The following is a 20701-nucleotide window of genomic DNA, read 5'->3' as shown; positions in this document are numbered from 1 at the left end:
ACTCCTGGATTCATTGATTTTTTGGAGGGTTTTTTGTGTCTCTATCTCCTTCAGTTCTGCTCTGATCTTAGTTATTTCTTGCCTTCTGCTAGCTTTGGAATGTGTTTGCTCTTGCTTCTCTAGTTCTTTTAATTGCGATGTTAGAGTGTCAATTTTTGATCTTTCCTGCTTTCTCTTGTGGGCATTTAGTGCTATAAATTTCCCTCTACACAGTGCTTTAAATGTGTCCCAGAGATTCTGGTATGTTGTATCTTTGTTCTCATTGGTTTCAAAGAACATCTTTATTTCTGCCTTCATTTCGTTATGTACCCAGTAGTCATTCAGGAGCAGGTTGTTCAGTTTCCATGTAGTTGAGCGGTTTTGATTGAGTTTCTTAGTCCTGAGTTCTAGATTGATTGCACTGTGGTCTGAGAGACAGTTTGTTATAATTTCTGTTCTTGTACATTTGCTGAGGAGTGCTTTACTTCCAATTATATGGTCAATTTTGGAGTAAGTATGATGTGGTGCTGAGAATAATGTATATTCTGTTGATTTGGGGTGGAGAGTTCTATAGATGTCTATTAGGTCTGCTTGCTGCAGAGATGAGTTCAATTCCTGGATATCCTTGTTAACTTTCTGTCTTGTTGATCTGTCTAATGTTGACAGTGGAGTGTTGAAGTCTCCCATTATTATTGTATGGGAGTCTAAGTCTCTTTGTAAGTCTCTAAGGACTTGCTTTATGAATCTGGGTGCTCCTGTATTGGGTGCATATATATTTAGGATAGTTAGCTCTTCCTGTTGAATTGATCCCTTTACCATTATGTAATGGCCTTCTTTGTCTCTTTTGATCTTTGATGGTTTAAAGTCTGTTTTATCAGAGACTAGGATTGCAACCCCCGCTTTTTTTTGTTCTCCATTTGCTTGGTAAATCTTCCTCCATCCCTTTATTTTGAGCCTATGTATGTCTCTGCGTGTGAGATGGGTCTCCTGAATACAGCAGACTGATGGGTCTTGACTCTTTATCCAGTTTGCCAGTCTGTGTCTTTTCATTGGAGCATTTAGTCCATTTACATTTAAGGTTAAGATTGTTATGTGTGAACTTGATCCTGCCATTATGATATTAACTGGTTATTTTGCTCGTTAGTTGATGCAGTTTCTTCCTAGCCTCGATGGTCTTTACATTTTGGCATGTTTTTGCAATGGCTGGTACCGGTTGTTCCTTTCCATGTTGAGTGCTTCCTTCAGGGTCTCTTGTAAGGCAGGCCTGGTGGTGACAAAATCTCTCAGCATTTGCTTATCTGTAAAGGATTTTATTTCTCCTTCACTTATGAAACTTAGTTTTGCTGGATATGAAATTCTGGGTTGAAAATTCTTTTCTTTAAGAATGTTGAATATTGGCCCCCACTCTCTTCTGGCTTGTAGAGTTTCTGCCGAGAGATCTGCTGTGAGTCTGATGGGCTTCCCTTTGTGGGTAACCCGACCTTTCTCTCTGGCTGCCCTTAAGATTTTTTCCTTCATTTCAACTTTGGTGAATCTGGCAATTATGTGTCTTGGAGTTGCTCTTCTCGAGGAGTATCTTTGTGGCGTTCTCTGTATTTCCTGGATGTGAATGTTGGCCTGCCCTACTAGGTTGGGGAAGTTCTCCTGGATGATATCCTGAAGAGTGTTTTCCAACTTGGTTCCATTTTCCCCCTCACTTTCAGGCACCCCAATCAGACGTAGATTTGGTCTTTTTACATAATCCCATACTTCTTGCAGGCTTTGTTCATTTCTTTTTCTTCTTTTTTCTTTTGGTTTCTCTTCTCGCTTCATTTCATTCATTTGATCCTCAATCGCTGATACTCTTTCTTCCAGTTGATCGAGTCGGTTACTGAAGCTTGTGCATTTGTCACGTATTTCTCGTGTCATGGTTTTCATCTCTTTCATTTCGTTTATGACCTTCTCTGCATTAATTACTCTAGCCGTCAATTCTTCCACTTTTTTTTCAAGATTTTTAGTTTCTTTGCGCTGGGTACGTAATTCCTCCTTTAGCTCTGAGAAATTTGATGGACTGAAGCCTTCTTCTCTCATCTCATCAAAGTCATTCTCCGTCCAGCTTTGATCCGTTGCTGGCGATGAGCTGCGCTCCTTTGCTGGGGGAGATGCGCTCTTATTTTTTGAATTTCCAGCTTTTCTGCCCTGCTTTTTCCCCATCTTTGTGGTTTTATCTGCCTCTGGTCTTTGATGATGGTGATGTACTGATGGGGTTTTGGTGTAGGTGTCCTTCCTGTTTGATAGTTTTCCTTCTAACAGTCAGGACCCTCAGCTGTAGGTCTGTTGGAGATTGCTTGAGGTCCACTCCAGACCCTGTTTGCCTGGGTATCAGCAGCAGAGGCTGCAGAAGATAGAATATTTCTGAACAGCGAGTGTACCTGTCTGATTCTTGCTTTGGAAGCTTCCTCTCAGGGGTGTACTCCACCCTGTGAGGTGTGGGGTGTCAGACTGCCCCTAGTGGGGGATGTCTCCCAGTTAGGCTACTCAGGGGTCAGGGACCCACTTGAGCAGGCAGTCTGTCCCTTCTCAGATCTCAACCTCCGTGTTGGGAGATCCACTGCTCTCTTCAAAGCTGTCAGACAGAGTCGTTTGCGTCTGCAGAGGTTTCTGCTGCTTTTTTGTTGTTGTTGTTGTTGTTGTGTAGCTGTGCCCTGTCCCCAGAGGTGGAGTCTACAGAGACAGGCAGGTTTCCTTGAGCTGCTGTGAGCTCCACCCAGTTGGAGCTTCCCAGCAGCTTTGTTTACCTACTTAAGCCTCAGCAATGGCGGGCGCCCCTCCCCCAGCCTTGCTGCTGCCTTGCCGGTAGATCACAGACTGCTGTGCTAGCAATGAGGGAGGCTCCGTGGGCGTGGGACCCTCCCGGCCAGGTGTGGGATATGATCTCCTGGTGTGCCTGTTTGCTTAAAGCGCAATATTGGGGTGGGAGTTACCCGATTTTCCAGGTGTTGTGTGTCTCAGTTCCCCTGGCTAGGAAAAGGGATTCCCTTCCCCCTTGCGCTAACCAGGTGAGGCGATGCCTCGCCCTGCTTCAGCTCTCGCTGGTCGGGCTGCAGCAGCTGACCAGCACCGATCGTCCGGCACTCCCCAGTGAGATGAACCCAGTACCTCAGTTGAAAATGCAGAAATCACCGGTCTTCTGTGTCGCTCGCGCTGGGAGTTGGAGACTGGAGCTGTTCCTATTCGGCCATCTTGCTCCGCCAATATTATTCTTAATTGTTGCTGGTGTTTCTGAGAGGAATGTAACAAATCCTCATTCCAGTTATTCATCTTCCTATTCTGTCTTTTAATCCATGGGACATTATTTAAAATAGTCTATAAATCATTTTGGGGAGCTTAAATTAATTTCTCTTAATTCTTTAAATAGTTGCAAATGGTTTATTTGCTTTGTTTTTTCATGACTCAGCCTAACAACCCCAGACCTGATTGTATGCCAGCTACATACGGATCTTGACTAGGAAGGCACCAGTTTCAGCATAGGCTACATGAAGAAATTGTGCGTCTATGTGTGTTTACTTGGAAATTTCTATTTTTGTGAACGTTGGAGCTCTTCCATTATTTTATGTAATTTATTCCATTTTCCACTATAGTATTAGCAATATACTAATTATAAAAAGGTATCACATTATAAATTTTATTATATGTAAAATTGTAAATTCAAGTTTTGGAAATTGTTCTTAAGAAAACGGGACTACCAGCTTTAGGTAGTGGTGAATTGGTGAGGTGAATGAATCCTCCCACAAGTAACAGCGATAAAACCTGGAAAAAAAATTTTAAAATAACCGAGTATTTGAAAGTACGGGAAAAAGACCAAAAGTAGGCAGAAAGTAGGGAAAAGTTTATTCTTTAAAGGTAGTAAAGCAGTGGGTAAGAATTGTGAATTTGTAGCTTTTTATACAAGGGGTTTTCCTAACTTGCATGGTTTCAGAGATAGAAAACAACCACCACCACCATACTGGCTTATTATGTTGGAAGACTTTCAGAGCAGCTTGGAGTTTAGGAGGAAAATCCTGGAACTGAGAGAGCTGCTAAAGGGCTAAAACACAAATTAAAGTATGAACTCTGCACAAATCCCTGGCTGATTGCTGTGAGTATGCAGGGAAGACCCCAGGAACCGTATTAAAAAAAAAAAAAGTGGAAACCAAATAAAAGATAATCCTTGAAAGACATAACTATAATAGCTGAGATTTGCAACTTTGCTGCTTTTTAGAAAAACTGAGGAAATTTTCTGCCTGTGCTTAGCTTGTGTGGGAAAAACAAGTCTTTCTGCCTTAATTGGAGTCCCATAGGAAATGAGAGATAAAGGAGTCGGAAAATTATTTGAAGACAGTGGCAGAAAACATCCCTTATTTGGTTAAAAAAAAAAAAACCCAACATAGTGAAACCCTGTCTCTACGGAAAATACAAAATTTAGCCAGGCGTGGTAGTGCACGCCTGTAATTCCAGCCTCCTCGTGTGGCTGAGGCACAAGAATTGCTTGAACCTGGGAGGCAGAGGTTGCAGTGAGCTGAGATCACACCCCTGCACTCCAGCCTAGGCAACAGAGCGAGACTCTGTCTCAAAACAAACAAATACTAGCTTACAGATCCAGGAAGATCAGTGACCACAAAGCCGGGTAAATATGAAGGAAAACTACACCTAGGCACATTATAGATTAAAATGTTAAAGGTAAAGAGAAAATCTTGAAAGCAGCCTGGAAAATATGTACATATTAAATACAGGGGAATAATGAGATGATTAACACTTGGCTTCTCAGTAAAAATAATGGAGGCCAAAAGGTGTCAAAAAATCATGTTTAATGTGTCATGTCCCCCACCTCCCCCAAAAAAAATCTGAGCCAGAATTTCTATATTTGCAGTTTGGGTCCAGACAAGTTAACTGATAGAAGAAAAATTAACAATCTTCAGAAGAACCTAACAGTATCCACTGTTGCTGTGATGTGTTATCCACAATGTCCTGTTATCATGTAGCAAAAGTATCCTTCAAAAATGAAAGTGAAACACATTTTCAGACTAATGGAGTCTGAGAATTTGTCACCATATGCATTCTATGGGAAATGATAATAGAAATTCTTCATGCTCAAGGGAAATCATCCCAGGATCGTAACTTGGGTCTATAGTAGGGGTTGGCAAAATTTTTCTGCGAAGAGCAGACAGTGAATATTTTAGGCTTTGTAGGCCAGTATGGTTTCTGTTGCAGCTACTCAACTCTTCTGTAAAGGGAGCCATAGACAATACATAAATAAATGAGTATAGCTGTGTTCCAATAAAGCTTTATTACGGACATTGATACTTAAATTTCAAACAATTTTCACATAGTACAAAAATGTTCTTTTTCTCCTCAGTTAAAAACTATATAAGCCATTCATAGGTCATACAAAAACAGGCAGTGGGTTTGGTTTAGGCCATGGACTCTAGTTTGCTGATACATGCATGAATTACTGGCAGGAATAAAGAAGGCACAACTAATAAATATGTATAAAAATATAAATGACTACACATATTTTCTTGCCTTCTCTTAATTAAAAAAAGACTGTTTAAAGTAAAAAATCTGACATTATTTTGACGGTTTAAAATATGTCCACAAATTGATACTCCCCCCTTCATAAGGCATGTGCTGTACTTAGTGACTTGCATCCAAGAAATGGAATGTGGCAGAAGGGACAGTGTGTGACCTTCAATATTAAGACGTAAAGATATTGTGGCCTTTCCTCCTTCTCTTTGTTTCTGGTGCTCCCGCCTTGTCTCCAAAGTGGCTCTTCTCTGAAATTTCTCAGGGAGGAAATTAGAGGAGTAAGGAGAAATTGAAGTTTTGGGGAGCATGAGCTACACCCCACTTCCAGAAATGACAGGAGCCCTAGAAAGAAGGAATCAGATGGCAGAAGGAGAACGGGTAGAAAAGAAGAATCTGACTTTAATTTGCACCCATTCTTTTGGCCTTCAGTCCCATTTGGGATGATTGAGAATATAATGTGCATCAGCAAGATGAAGGATCAGCAGTTGCCAGGGAAGGGCTGAGGGCTTACTCCACGTCATTACTCTCACCTTGCTGACAGTGCCTATTTTAATGTCCCTAACCTCAGGTATCAATATGGTCATTCAGATGATTGAAAATTTAGTGGATTGTCTGATCAAAATGGAATTAAATGCAAATCAATAACAGATATATCTGAGAAACCTTCAAATATTTGAAAAATAAAATGTATATGTAACTAATGAGTTGAAAAAATTTCATAAGGGTAACTTGGAAGGTTTTTGATCTGAAAGATGATGGAAACAACATATTACAACTTATGGACTACAAATGAAGAAGTACTTAGGAGAAAACTTACAGCTTTAAATTCTTAAATTAGAAAAGTAAGGTAAAATAATCAGTGATTTAGGCTTTCACTTTAAGCTAGGAAGAAAAGAGCATATTAGACTCCAAATAAATAGAAGGAAGTAAATAAAACTTTTTTTTTTTTTTTTCCTTCTGAGACAGAGTCTGGCTCGGTTGCTCAGGCTGGAGTGCAGTGGCACCACCTTGACTCACTACAACCTCTGCGTCCCAGGTTCAAGTGATTCTCATGCCTCAGCCTCCCAAGCACCTTGGGCTACAGGTGCATGCCACTGTTTTGCTTTGTTTTGTTTCGTATTTTAGAGATAGGAGCTCGTTTTGTCATGCAGGCTGGAGTGCAATGGCACAATCATGGCTTGTTGCAGCCTTGACCTCCTCGGCTCAAGTGATCTTCCCACCCCAGTCTCTCAAGTAGCTGGGTCTACAGGTGCATGCCACCATGCCCTGCTAATTTTTAAATTTTTATTTGTGGAAATGGAGTCTCACTGTGTTGTCCAGGTTGGTCTCAAACTCCTGGCTTCAAGCAATCCTCCTGCCTTGGCCTCCCAAAGTACTAGGATTACAGATGTGAGCCACTACATCTGGCCTAAAGCTGGTTTTTTGAAAAGAACAATGAAGCTGATAAATTTCTAGCCAGCATGGTGCAGTAGAACTTTCTGCGATGTGGAAATGTTCTCCAGCTACACTGTCAGTACTGTAGCTGCTAGCCACATGTGGCTGTTAAGCACCGAACTGTGTCTGGTGCAGCTGAATAGCCACATATAGCTAGTGGCTACTGTATTGGACAGTGCAGTTATAGCTATTTTGATCTAGAAAAGTAAGAGAAGACACAAAGCTATTACCTAGAATGAAAGAGTGGCCACAATTGTAATTTCTACAGAAATCAGAAGTTTGACAAAGAGATTATGAACATTTATGGCAATCAGTTCAACTGACATGAAATGGAAAAATTCCTTGAATGTCAACGGTTATTAAAATCAACCCAAGAAAGTACAGAAAATATGAATAGTGCGATATCTTTTTACAATATTGAATTCTTAACTAAAATTTTCCCCTCACACAAAGTTCAGGCCCAGATAGGCTGATTAGTAATTTTATTTAAGAAATGACTATTCTACCAGTTCTTTTCAACTCTTTCAAAAAACAGAGGAGAAGGGAACACTATCCAAATCATTTCATGAGGCCAGTGTTATTATTCTGTTACCAAAACAGCAGTCTTAAAAAACTACAGACCAATATAACTTCATGATGGTGGATATAAAAATAATAATAGCTGGCTGAATTCAGCAGTATATTAAAGATAATATATGAAGACCACATGGAATTTATTCCAGGGATGAAAAAGGTTGGTTTGACTGTGTTAACCATATAAAAAGAAAGCCACATATGATCGTCTCAGTAGATGGAGGAAAAGTTTGTCTTACCACCACACTCATTCTATTTTAAAACTTTAGTTGCCTAGGAATAGAGACCAGCTTCCTCTACTTTATGAAGAACATGCATGAAAATCCTACAGCAAACTTCATACTTAATAGTGAAAGATTGAATACTTTTTCCCTAACATTAAGAACAAAGCAAAGACATTTTTTGCCACTCAGATTTGACATTTACTAAAGGTCACAGGTGGTGCAATAGGCAACAAAAATAAATTGTACATAGATGGAAAACAAATAGTCAACAAATTCATTGGAAAAGTGCTCTTAAAACTAAAAAGTGAGTTTAACATTTTTACAGTAATTATAGAAAATTGTAATACCCTAGCCATGAGCACTTAGAAAATGATTTACAAATTCCATTTACTATACATCTATGGCGGCCAGCCTCCTAGATGTCACAAGCTTTTATAGTCTTCTCCTGTATTTTACAAGAGTTGGTCTGTGTGACAGAAAGCACATGGCAAAAATGATGGTATGTCACTTTTAAGATTGCTGTAAAAGACTGCAATTTCCTTCTGGAGTACTGCTTCACTTGCTAGCCCTGTCTGAAATCGCTGTCTCTTAGAGAAACAAGATGCTATTTGTGAGTAGCCAAAACTCAGTATGAACTGAGGCTTGTCACCAACTATGTGAGTGACCTTAGAAGTGGATCCTTCATTTCAATGTTGAGATGACTGCAGCCTTGGCTGATAGCTTGAATACAACCTCTTGAGACACCTTGAGTCAGAACCACCCAGCTAAGCCACTCCTGAATTCTTGTTCCTCTAAAAACTATTTGAGATGATAACTTGTTTTAAAGTACTGGATTTTGGAGTAATTTAATATGCAGTGGATAATTAACAGAAACATGAAATACTTGGGGATAAATTTAACAAATATGTGTAAGAGTTGTACGTTACTAGGAGAAATTGAAGAATACAGTGAAGAGAGATACATATTTATGTTTGTATTTTTGAGATGCAGCTCTCTCTCAGATGGATCTATAGATTGAATACAACCCAGTAAGTATAATAGCAGATTTTTGGTAGAAATTAACAAGCTGAATCTAAACTTTATAGAGAAATGTAGAATACCCAAACTGTCCAAAACAATCTTTAAACAGAACAAAGCTGGATAATTTACATCATGTGATTTTGAGACTAAAATATTCATGACATTGTTCTATTGTTGTTAAGGATCAATAGATTAATGAACCAAATACAAAATACAGAAGTAGATCTACACATAAACAGTCAGTTGATTTTCTGTTAAGGCACCAAGATAATTTAGTGGGGGTAAGGGGTAGTCTTTTAAACAAATAGCACTAGAACAACTGGATATCCATAAGGTATAAGAGAACTTTGGCCTTTATACATGTAAGTTAACTTTGAAATGCGTCATACAGCTCTTTGTAAGGACCAAAATTATTAATTTTTTATTAAAATAGGAAACCTGAGAAATTTTTGTAATCTTGCGACAGGCAAAAGTTTCTTAGATAAGACATAAGACTATGACTATAAAAGGAAAAATTTGACAAATTGGAGTTAGCCAATTTGAAAACTACTTTTCTTAACTGCTGTTGAGAAAACAAAAACATACCACCGCCTGGGAAACAGTATTTGTTACAATTTGTAATATTCATACCTGATAATGGACTTGAAAACAAAATATAAAAACTCTAAAATAACAAGATAAACAGGCCAGTTTTCAAATGGGCAAAAGATTTGAACATACACTTCCACAAAAGAAGATTTGTCTGTGTTCTCATGAAAGATGTTCAACTTTGTTATTCATTATGGAAAGACAAATTGTAATCTGAGTAAGGTCACTAATACCCTCTATAGGGGCTAAAATATAAGAAGTTGAAATACTAACTGATAAGCATGTGGAGCAACTGGAGCTCTCATACTGTCTCTTGGCAGTGTCAAATGGTACCATTATTTCCGTAAACAGTTTGTCAGTTTTATAAAGATAAGCATATTTTTCCCGTATGTTTCATGAATTCAAATCTCAGTTATTTACCTGAGAAATCAAAGTATATATTCACAAAAGACTTTTACAGATGAATCTCTAAAGTGTTATGCTAAGGGAAGGCCTATCCTCAAAGCATACTGTTTTATTCCATTTATACAAAGTTCTAGACAATACAAGCCAATCTGTATGGAGAGCAAGTTAGTGATTGTCTTGACCCGTAAGTACGTGTGGGAGATTGTCCAAGAAGGGACATGAGGCAACTTTGGTGATGATGGAAATGTTTTGTATCTTTCTTTGGTGGTTATTAGTGTGGTGAATGCATTTAGCAAAACTTATTTAACTATGTACTTAACATATATATGTTTAACTGTTTGAAATTTTTAGTCCAATAAAAAATGGACATGTCATTAATTACATGTCATTAAGCCTGATACAAGTTACAAGTAAATACCTAGATTATTTTTCGTGAAACTAAGAATATCCAAAATAAAAAATTGTATATGATCAGAACTACTGGTTGCAGATGGTTTGCAGAGACAAATATAGAAGATACTGGCATGCATTTTGGTGAAAACTGAAGGGAAAGTGGGGAGCTCTACTGCTCTTGAATTAACATAATCTTTTCAAGTTTAGGAAATCAGTATAGGTAAATAAATTGATCATGTGCCTTAAGGACAACCACAGTAATAACAATTTTTATCTTTTAAGGTAGCATAAGAAACCTTATAAAGTGAAAACCAAGAAGGGAAAAAATGAAAGAGTGAAATAAATGAAAAACATGAAATAAAATGCCAGAAACAAGTATTATTTAAAATTAATGTAAATGGTTTACACTCACCAGTTAAACTCTCAATGAATTTTTCAATAGTTTAAGTGATAGCTACATGATTTTTAATTAAAGTGGTGAAAATAAAAGGATGGACAGTGATGTACCAGGCAAATATGAATGATAGCAATTAATAAAGCTAGACAGTAATCTGAACAGATGTTCACCTATATATATTTCTGAAATTTAGTTGAGAAAGACAGAAGCTGAACCCACTAGAAAGTTTTGATATTTAATAAAGAACTTGATAAATGTATATATAAATCTAAATAAGCAACAGTTTTATAAAACTTATACCTAATGTTCTTAATGAAGGAAAGGAAACAAGGTGAAAGTAAGTATTGGGTAGCAATAACATCCCTAATGAGAAGGGGATGACTTTAAAACATTTGAATGTTCTTGTACTCTTCAGGGAAAGAGAAGAGATTATTAGTTTAGAATTCATGAGTATGTTAAACATTTAAGGGTAAATAAAGCAGAGAGTGTATACAATTTGTGGAACAAAAGAAGTCAAAATACAAAGAAAACAATAGAAGCCTGAATAAAAGCATATAATAGTTAAGGTAAATAAAAAAAAATAAACTAAGATGTCAGAAAAAAATTCCAGATGTATCCATTATAGCAGTAGGTTAAAATGGAGTTAAAATGGACTGAACTGAACAGTTTAAAAACCATTATGAATTAAGGAAGATGAGCAAAATTTAGCTGTAGAATGCTTACAAGGACAAACCTAAAGCATATGAACACAAAAAAATTAAGAATATTAGGAAAGACTTATATCAGAAAACTTATCCTTATTCTCTTGTACATTTTCCCACCTCCTTTAGGTAACCACAGATTGATTACTATAAGTCATCTTTACATTTTCTAAAAATTTTACTCAAGTGGGATTACACAGTGTGTATTTTATGTTCTGATTGTGTTATGCAACATAGTTATGCATGTATTCATGCATATTTTTCCATGTATCAGTCATTTGTTGCTCAGGTGTGTTCCATTGTATATGTATATACACACATTGTATTTAATTTATGTGATATATGTATATAATTGTGCTTATTGATTTATTGATATAGTTAAGAGTTATATATATTGTTAGAGCTATTGTGAACAACAGTGCTATAAACATTCTTTTTTGAGTCATTTTGCAGACATATATTTTTATTCCTCAGTAAATACTTATGAGTGAAGTTACTTCATGAAATAGGCATATGTTTAACATCATTACGAACTATCAAATTTTTGGCATTTTTAAGATGTGCCATGTTCTTAGGGCTTTATTTGTGATGATTACTCAGATGTCATCCCATTGTTATTCCTTCATATGTCGTGTACCTTTTTTTCCTTTGACTTTATATTTGGCATTCAGCAATTTGATTCTCATGTCTCTAAATATGATTTATATTAATTTTCTTTGGGATTTGCTGTACCTTTTGGACTTTCATTGTTTTTCATCAAATTTAGACAATTTTTGGCCAATATTTTTCAAAAATTTTTTCTGCTGCAATTTCTTTTTTCCTTCTGAAACTCCAATTACATGTTGTTACAATATTTGATACCATCTCAATATAGCTATTTTCAAATTCTTTTTTTCTAATTCGAACAAATAGGAGATCTTGGGATCTGATGGGTTTGTTGTTGTTGTTTTTGAGATGGAGTCTTGCTCTGCCTTCCAAGTTGGAGTGTAATGTCGCAATCTTCGCTCACTGCAACCTCTGCCTTCTGGGTTTGAGTGATTCTCCTGCCTCAGCTTCCTAAGTAGTTGAGATTACAAGTGCATGCCACCATGCTGGGCTAATTTTTGTATTTTTGTGGAGACAGGGTTTTCCCATGATAGCCAGGCTGGTCTTGAACTCCTGACCTCAGGTGATGCGCCCACCTCTGCCTCCCAAAGTGCTGGGATTACAGGTGGGAGCCACTGCACCTGGCTGGATGTGGTGATTTTTAAATGGGATCAGGGAGTGGGCTACACAGGGCTTCATTTTTTAATCTGAGTGATCCATCATAAGTGTTTAGTATATTATTATTTAGGCCACTTTTATGTTTAAAATACTTAATAATTCATGAAAAAATGGTAACCGTTGCCTAATGTATTGTCTAGAAATTTACTCCTCTTTCTTCTGTCTCCTCCTTCTTTCTTTTTCCTCCTTCTTTGAGATGGAGACTTCTTCAGCCATCCAGGCTGGGGGTGAGATGTTGCAATCATAACTCACTGTAGCCTCAAATTCTTGGACTCAAGCCATTCTCCTTGAAGATTGTTTGCAAGATTGTTTCAGCTCTTCTGGATCCCTTGTATTTCCGTGTTAATTTTAGGATTAGCTCATTCATTTCTACAAAAATAATTATCTGGAATTTTAATAGAAAATGCATTGATCTGTAGGTCAGTTTGGGGAACATTGACATCTTAACAATATTATGTTTTCCAATTCATGCACATAGGTAGCATTCCATTTAGTTGGGTCTTTATTTTCTTTTAATGATGTTTTATAGTTTTCAGTGTAGACATTTTATACTTTTTTTTTTTTTTTTTTTTTTTTTTTTGAGACAGAGTCTCGCTCTGTCGCCCAGGCTGGAGTGCAGTGGCCGGATCTCAGCTCACTGCAAGCTCTGCCTCCCGGGTTCCCGCCATTCTCCTGCCTCAGCCTCCCGAGTAGCTGGGACTACAGGCGCCCACAACCGCGCCCGGCTAATTTTTTGTATTTTTAGTAGAGACGAGGTTTCACCGTGGTCTCGATCTCCTGACCTTGTGATCCGCCCGCCTCGGCCTCCCAAAGTGCTGGGATTACAGGCGTGAGCCACCGCGCCCGGCTCATTTTATACTTTTAAAAATGTCATTTCAGAATATTTATTGCTATTTCCGCCCCTCCTCCCCCAACCCCGTTCCCACTTCCCACTCCTCACTCCAAGGCAGGGTCTCAGTCTGTCGCCCAGGCTAGAGTGCAGTGGCACAACCTCAGCTCACTGCAACCTCGACCTCCGGGTCCCAAGCAATTCTCCCACATCAGCCTCTCAAGCTGCGGCTATAGGTGTGAGCCACCACACCCGGCTAATTTTTGTATTTTTTGTAGAGATGGGGTTTCACTATGTTGCCCAGGCTTGTCCTGAACTCTTGGGCTCAAGTAATCTGCCTGCCTTGGCCTCCCAAACTGTTGGCATTACTGGCATGGGCCACTGTGCCTGGCCCATTTGCATGATTTAAACAGAACAAAGAGTCTTCTGTGGATTTTCAGTTTCCCTCATTCATACAGAAAGATAACAATCACTTCATGTGGATATAGTGTTGACTATGTGCCAAGCACTCTTCTAAGCACTTTTATATACATTTTATTTTTAGTATAGATGAAGTCTGAGTTGGCCAGCTGGTCTTGAAATACAGAGCTCAAGTCATCTGCCTGCCCGGCCTCCCAAAGTGCTGGGATTACAGGCGTATGCGACCACGCCTGGCCACCACTGTATATTTATTTGTTTCCAGTAGTTTTGTAGAACTCGTTTATTAGTTCAAATGAGCTTTTTTTTTTTTATCTGCCTACAAGATTGTCATCTTGAATAGAGATACTTTTACTTCTTTTTTGCCAGTGTATCTTTATCTATATTAAATGTTTGTGTGTGTGTTATAAAAATTGATAGCCTTATGTTTACAGAACTTACATGTTTATCATATGATTTGAAGAACATTACATTTTAAAAATATTGGTAATTCTTAAGCAATTTGTCTTTTATATTCATTGTATTTATCTGTAATGTTAATTCTCAATACATTGATACTCATTGTATTTATCTGAACGTGTCAGAAACATATTGCTAAAAAATGATGCATCAAAATAAGAAATGAACTTGTGCAGTCGTAAAAAGAACAAGATCATGTCTTTTGTGGGAACATGGATGGAGCTGGAGGCTATTGTCCTTAGCAAACTAATGCAGGAACAGAAAACCAAATACTGCATATTCTCTCTTGTAAGTGGGAGCTAAATGATAAAAACTTGTGAACACAAAGAAGGAAACAACAGACAGTGAGGTCTAGTTGAAGGTGGAGATTGGGAAGAGGGGAGGAGCAGAAAAAATAACTATTGAGTACTGGACTTAATACCTGGGTGAAATAATTTGTACAACAAATCCCCATTACATGAGTTTACCTTTGTAACCTTCATGTGTACCCCCCGAACCTAAAAATAAAAATGAACTTTTACACTCTGGGCCTTCAGTCCGGTCACCCTTGTATTTCCTGAAGTTAATGATTCAATGAAAGAAGAAATAAAAGATTTCGTTATTAAATTTTCTAATTGGGTTCACTGTTAACTAAGATCTGTGACAGTTATGAGACTTGGGTCATATAATTATTTAGATATTTCTGAAATATTTAGCAAATACTCGTTATTAAATTTCATCTGTCTTTAGAAAAATTGTTTCATGTTTCATTTTTCTTCACACTGATTTGAAATGTTCTGTTTTTTAAATTTTGCTAGGTATAACCCGGAAAAATCCCAGAACACCTCTTTCTGATCTCCAGGGCATGAATGCTCTAAATGAAAAAAACCAACAGTAAGTGTGTTTGGTTTATGTTTTCAAAGACATATAGAAGAAATAACTAGCATTCTTGTTGATATTTTTGTGACTTTAAAAGTACGAAGTAATTCAGGTGTTGTTTTATTTCTTAAATCTTTTATAAGTGGTGTGATAACACATTAATAGGTTAAAGTTAACAAAATTTGTTTACAGTTGCTTCTGGTAAAATGGCTTTACAATTTGGAAAAAGTTTCTTCAGAATAATTTAAAATGAGCTCATATATTTTAATTGCTGAGACCCTTCGTGCATTTTATGTCTTTTACAAAATTTAAGGGTTATTCTGCTGCTTTCTGTGGAGAAATCTTATTGGGAAGTAATAATCGAATAGTTTGATTTACATCAAACCATCTAATACCTTTTTTGGGTGAGTGCGATTAACAAAGCTTACCTTTTACTATTTTCAATGACGAATTCCTGAGAACAATTTGACAGTAACAAATATAAATAATTTTATGAGTTCATAAAGTCTCTTTGTTTTTTATGTATACTATTTGATAAAGACTGTAATTTATATGAGGAGAAGAACATTGTTTCTAGAATGCATTCTCTGTGTTTTAAACATCATCAAAAAATTGAGCTTCCTAATACTCTGGTAATAAGGATGGTCTGTCATTAAAATGAAGGTATAACTTCACTGATCATTTTTTCCAATTGAGTTACTATGTCTTTCTAATACATAATTGTCACTTCTCTGCTCAATAACTTTTTCATGACTCCTTATTGTCTATTAAAAGTCTAGGTTCAATAACTTCATGTGCAAGATCTGTCACAGCCCAAGTATCTAGCCACAAATATATTCACTTCGAATGCCACAAATTAAACTATTTGCTATCTTTATATTGTATGTCCTTTGTTTTCTTAACAGTAGTATTTGACTAATTATGATATCTACCACCATATTTTCATGTTAAATATTACCCCAAAACAAATTAGATAGTTAACCTTGACCTGTGTACCTTCAGTTTCATCTGTTGGCAGTATTCTCACCCTGGTCATCGGATGAGAACCCAATTTTCTTGGTTATATAAAAAAGAAACCATGATATGCCTCATTTCACAAAGCAGTTAGTGGTTTTAAGTTTCCTAATTTCTAGTTCGTGTTTGTTTCTTTGTACTTTCCATTTTGGATACCTGAAGTGGTCTATGTGGGTTTCTGGTTCAGCTCCAGACCACCACAATAAAACGAATTCTCAGTAAAACAAATCACACAGATTTTTTGGTTTCCCAGTGCATATAAAAGTTACATTTACACTATACTGTAGTCTGTCAATTGTGCAGTAGTATTATGTTTAAAAAATATATACCTTAATTAAAAAATACTTTGTTGCTAATAAAACTAACAATCATCTGAGCCTTCAGTGAGTCATAATCTTTTTGCTGGTAGAGGGTCTTTCCTTGATGTTGATGGCTGCTGACTGATTAAGGTGGTGGATGCTGAAAATTGGAGGGGCTATGGCAATTTCTTAAAATAACACAATGAAATTTATTACATCAATTGCCTCTTCCTTATAGGAAAAATTTCTCTGTAGCATCCAGTGCTGTTTGATAGCATTTTAACCACAGTAGAACTCCAGAATTGGAGTCAATCCTCTTAAGCCCTGCCACTGCTTTATCAACTCAACTTATGTAATGCTTTGAATCCTCTGTTGCCTGTTTTTAAAAGAATTTTTTCCTCAACAGTCCTTAACCACAGAATACATTGTCATTTCAACAATTTTCACAGCATCTTCACCAGGAATGTATTTTTCTGCTGCATTTTTTCCTCCGTCTCCCTCCCTCCCTTCGTTCTTTTCCTTCCTTCCTGCTTTCCTTCTTCCCTCACTTGCTTCCTTCCTTCCTCTCACTCTCTTCTCTCTTTCTCCTTTTGTTCCTTTTTTTTTTCTCTAAAGCCAGAGTAGCACTCATGTTTTTAAATGAGAAAAATATAAGTGCACACACAAACCATCTTAAGTGCAATATATGATTCTCCCGTTTGGGAAGACGCATTATCTTAGGGATAATGATTCACTGACTTTTTTTAATGGTTTAGCACAAAATAATGAAAATACAAGCATTTCTAAAGGATTTATTGATTACATGCCATTTATATATCTTGAATAAATGCTCTAAGCAAATGGAAGCTGAGATTTATAAATATGGACAAATGTGAAATTGTTGTAAGTAGCTATCTCCTGATATTTATTTTTAAAAAATTTTAGTTCACTCATAATAATTATACATATTATAGGGTACAGTGTGATGTTTTGATACCTGTATACATTGTATAATGATCAAATTAAGGTAATTACCATATTCATCTCAAATATTTATCATTTTTTTGTGGTGGGAACATTTCTCTTTCAAAATTTTCTTTTCTAGCTATTTTCAGGTATATAATACCTTATTGTTAACTATAATCACTCCATTGTTCAATAGAAGACCAGAATTTATTCCTCTTGTCTTACTGTAACTTCATACCCATTGACCAACCTCTCCCCTTACTACACTGCTCCACCTCGTTACCTTTTCCAGTCTCTGATAATCACTGTTCTATTCAGTACTTCTGTGAGAGCAGCTGATTTAGATTCCACATATGAGTGGGGTTATGCAGTGTTTGTGTTTCTGTGTCTGGCTTATTTCAGTTAACATAATGTACTCTTATGTTTGTCCATGTTGTCCAAATGATAGGACTTTATTCTTTTTTTAATGACTGAATAGCATTCCATTGTGTGTATATACCACATTTTCTTTATCCATTCATTTGTTGTTGGATCCTACTAGTTTACCTGGAGAGCCCTCCATTAATTATTATGTACTTTACCTGGGGAGCCCTCCATTAATTATTACGTTACAATCACTGATAATTTTGTGTTTTGTTCATTGCTACATCTGCAGTGTCTAGAGTCTCATAAGACTTAGTAAGTTTAATGCGTGTGTGAGTAGTGAGTGTGTGTGTGTGAATAAGACCTTTCAGGAGGAAATTAGATATTCCATAGGATGGGATGGTCTATTAGGATTACAGATTCCTACAGTAGCATTTGAAAATTCTAAAATCTAACAAAGAGAGAAGATATTATAATCCATTATATTAGTTACTAGTTGTTGAATGATAATATATTTAAAGATGTCAACTACATGATGTGCTCATCTACATGCACATTTGTATGTGAATATGACGGAATTCATAGGAATTTGTTCTGAATGAGACAAAGGTTAGTCCCAACTGATTGGCAATCATTTGCATGAAATCATTTTTTTATTGGTTTAGCATTTTTTTTCTAAATTTTAACTTTAGTATTTAAAGTTTTATTTTATTTAAGCAATATAGTGTTAATTAGAGAGGTCTTGATTAACTAAAGCAAATTCTGTTTTTTACAGTGATACATTTGATATTGCCTGGAATGGCAGAACTGGGATTCGCCAGAGCAGACTATCAAGTAGCACCTCCTTGCTTGATAAAGATGGAATATTTGCTAATTCAACTAGCAGCAAACTCCTGGAGAGAGCCCATGGAATTCTCACGTCAGTACTGATCAGTAATGTGATTTTTTTTTTTGGTCTGGTTTAAAATTTCTGGCAGGAAAAAATGAAGGAGGGAGATGGTGAAGTGTTATTTTCATGGGAAGAATTTTGACTGAAACAAGACTCAAAGGTGTTTAGGTAGCATTTACAGCCATGAATCTCATGTGTTGTAAAGCTTGTGTTTTTGTTGATTTTTCTGCCCCGTATTACCAGGAGAATCCTGACTGAATATATTTATTATGGAGATGATAATAAAGGTCTTATTGTTTAGACAGGCCCTACCTTCAGAGAAAGAAAAAACTATTAGCTCCTTTTAGGATTCCCAATTTTTACTACAGGTCTCCTTTAATTCTAGCAGTCTTAACAAATTAGGCAAGAAAATCTATAAATGGTGAATGGTTGAGTGATACGTGACACTTATCCAAGCTTTCCATTTCTCATAAACTGATTATAGAGTTGAAGACATAGCCATAACCATACTCTACCATGCTTCATAGAGACCCCATCTCTCCAAAAAAATAAGGAAAAGAAAAAAAATTAGCCAGGTGTGGTAGTGCATGCATGTAGTTCCAGCTATTCAGGAGACTGAGGTAGGAGGGTCATTTGAGCCAAGGAAGTTGAGGCTGCAGTGAGTCTTGATCTTGCCATTGCACTTCAGCCTCGGTGACCGATTAAGATCCTGTCTCTGAGAGAAAAAAAAAAAAAAGGAAAAAAAAGTTATTAATTATTAACATTAACATATTTTAGACATTTCCCAAGCATATCGTTTGACCACTAGCAAGAGGTGTGACTGAATTGGATTCCGTAAGCCTTGTCTGAATCACTGCTTAATAATGTTAATAGGTTCTATTTATGTAGGTCTTGCTCTAGCCCAGAGATATACATTAACTCATTTAATCCTCACAATAACTTTTAAGTTATAGGTAGTATTGTCATCCCCATTTTACATTATTACATAATGAAAAGTTGAAGATGTTAAAATCATACCTTAACAGATGGTAGACCATAGATTGTTGTCCAGGTCTTTCTGACTTCCCAGCCCATATTCATAAGCGTTGGACTTTATTCCTTCTTTCTGTGGCCATAAAAAAAGCTAAAAATAAAATTAAAAAGACTTAAGTATGGTATTGAGGTTTGAATAAGGAAAAAAAAAAAATGAGTGGAATAGAAGAATTTTTAATTACCAAAAATGGAAGATTACATTTTGGTGATAAGTATGTTTTTAAAAAATTTATGAAACAGACATCTCACTTAGTCTTGAAATGATAGAAATAAGTCTTCTGTAGGTACAAGAAGCTACTAACAACTGAAGAAAATGAACCTGTAGCTTAGAATGTACAACACAGTGTTACTAATCATCAGGTGTAAATCTGTTTATACTTATATAACAAGGCAGGTGTATTTTCCTTGTTTATTCTTCCTTCCCAAGGTGCCTGCTTGGCTGAATCAGATAGTGTTTTCATATAGAAGACCTACAGTCTTGATAGTGGGTATATAATCTGTTGTTTGAGGAGAGACCTTGAAATCTTACTTCTCTACAGTAGCTTTTGTTTCTGTTTTTGTTTTTATGCAGTAGCTTTTTTTAATGAATGATTTATCTCTATAGGAGAAACAAAAATTTCAAACCCAAGCCTGCCCTTCCAAAGGTGAGTACTATGAAAACTCTTTTTGTATTGGTATTCTGCTACACAATTATTTTTTATTACACATACAATCTTCATACATCAAAAACAAGAAATAACCTTATTTGTATCCAAAATAGTGATTGTGCACTTAGTTGAATCCATTTTAGAAATAACACTGTTATGAAATGGCTAAGCCTAATGGTTCAGGTAAATATTTATTTGTGGTATATACCATTTTCTAGTATTTTAATAGCTCCTGAATATAAATGTTGTTCAGTTATTGCCTCTTTATTTAAGGTCTTTTCATTTCTCCTTGAGCCAAGTTAAGGTCAAATTCTGAATTGTACCTGATTTTAAAATAATTTCTGTTTAGTGCTTACATAATCCAATTATCTATAATAAATGTTTGCCAGGTTTTTCTATAAAGGGACATTGTCTTTTCAGGCTTATGG

General features: G+C 36.4%; 1 protein-coding gene across 3 annotated transcripts in view; it reads left to right on the top strand.

The window, feature by feature from the left end:
- MYO9A (myosin IXA) overlaps positions 1-20701 on the top strand; it is a 307652-nt gene that overhangs the window by 165349 nt on the left and 121602 nt on the right. For all 3 annotated transcript variants that reach the window (XM_025390154.1, XM_025390156.1, XM_025390153.1), the window contains exons 16-18: positions 15024-15099; positions 18481-18624; positions 20231-20270. In XM_025390154.1, coding sequence (XP_025245939.1) covers positions 15024-15099; positions 18481-18624; positions 20231-20270 — 260 coding nt within the window. The remainder of the gene's footprint in view (positions 1-15023; positions 15100-18480; positions 18625-20230; positions 20271-20701) is intronic.

This window comes from Theropithecus gelada, chromosome 7a (genome assembly GCF_003255815.1).
Source record: "Theropithecus gelada isolate Dixy chromosome 7a, Tgel_1.0, whole genome shotgun sequence".
Taxonomy (NCBI): Eukaryota; Metazoa; Chordata; class Mammalia; order Primates; family Cercopithecidae; genus Theropithecus; species Theropithecus gelada.
The sequence above is the reverse complement of the archived record's forward strand: the minus strand, read 5'-3'. Positions and strand labels throughout refer to the sequence as shown.